The following is a 1277-nucleotide window of genomic DNA, read 5'->3' on the forward strand; positions in this document are numbered from 1 at the left end:
CAGCTGAAATTTTTTTGGGGTCTGGTTTGACTCCATCCCGAGAAATCACATGTCCCAAATAAGCAATTTCACGCTTAAGGAAATGACACTTCTCAGGCTGGAGAGCCAGTCCAGCAGATTTTAATCGAGCAAGAAGAGTTATTAATTTCTTAGAATGTTCTTCCAATGAAGAAGCATAAACCACAATATCATCCATATAAACGAATAATTCAACACCCTGGAGACCCGTGAGTACACAATCCATTACCCTTTGGAAAGTCTCAGGTGCGTTCTTTAAACCAAATGGCATTTAAGTGAATTCCAAGTGTCCATGTGGTGTTGAAAAAGCCGCTTTTTGCCAAGAATTAGGATCTAATTGAATCTGATGGAACCCTGATGCTAAATCTAGGACAGAAAAATAATTTGCTCCACCAAGCTGCTCCAAAATGTCAGTGATGTTGGGAAGCGGATAAGCGTCACCAACTGTTTTCTCATTTAAAGAGCGATAGTCTACGACCATCCTCCATTTCTTATTTCCTTCGGAATCTGGTTTCTTGGGTACAATCCACAAAGGGGAATTGTAGGGAGAAACTACGGGTTTTACAATTCCTAAATTCAATAATTTGTTTGTCTGTTCCCATATTTCGTCCTTGTGCATGGGAGGATAACGATATTGTTTGGTATTTATTGGAGTTCCGTCGGTGATAATTATTTTATGAGATAAGACATTCGAAGCGCCTAATTTGTCACCTTCTAGAAAAACTGAGAAGAGTATTCTGAAAGAATGGGAAGAACACTTCCCTGTTCTTCATCATTCAAGTCTGATAAATCCATAGTCTTTAAATTATTAGCAAATCGTAGGGATACATTTTTCTGTCCATCAGTGGAAAATTAATTTCCATTTGAACGATTTAAAGGTGCTATTATGTCATATTCTTCAAGTGTCACAGGAGGAATAGTTAAACTGACTTCTTTTGGGGTAGAGCTTATAATAAAAAGATCCGCTTTTCCATCTTTATTAAGAACTAAAGCCTCTCCTGCAAAAATTCCAGGCCCACACGGAATTTTCCTAATATATCCTTCATTAAGTTGAGTTTTAATTAAAGGTAAATGGAATAATTTTTTTGTCCTGGCAGGTATTTGCACAGTAACATGAGAGAGCAAAGGGAAACGATCCTCCCATATAAAAAGTTGATCATTTGAAAAATTTATAATTGCTCTATGTTGTGTCAAAAAGTTTATTCCTATAATTCCATCCTGAAATATAGGAAAATTTTGTGGAATTATTTGAAAAGTGG

At 36.5% G+C, this 1277-nt stretch overlaps 1 protein-coding gene across 1 annotated transcript in view; it reads right to left on the reverse strand.

The window, feature by feature from the left end:
• LOC117175565 overlaps positions 1–244 on the reverse strand; it is a 3453-nt gene extending 3209 nt beyond the window's left edge. The window contains exon 1 of the mRNA XM_033365272.1: positions 73–244. Coding sequence (XP_033221163.1) covers positions 73–244 — 172 coding nt within the window. The remainder of the gene's footprint in view (positions 1–72) is intronic.
• Positions 245–1277: the final 1033 nt, after the last annotated feature.

This window comes from Belonocnema kinseyi, chromosome 6, assembly GCF_010883055.1.
Source record: "Belonocnema kinseyi isolate 2016_QV_RU_SX_M_011 chromosome 6, B_treatae_v1, whole genome shotgun sequence".
NCBI classification, from domain to species: domain Eukaryota; kingdom Metazoa; phylum Arthropoda; class Insecta; order Hymenoptera; family Cynipidae; genus Belonocnema; species Belonocnema kinseyi.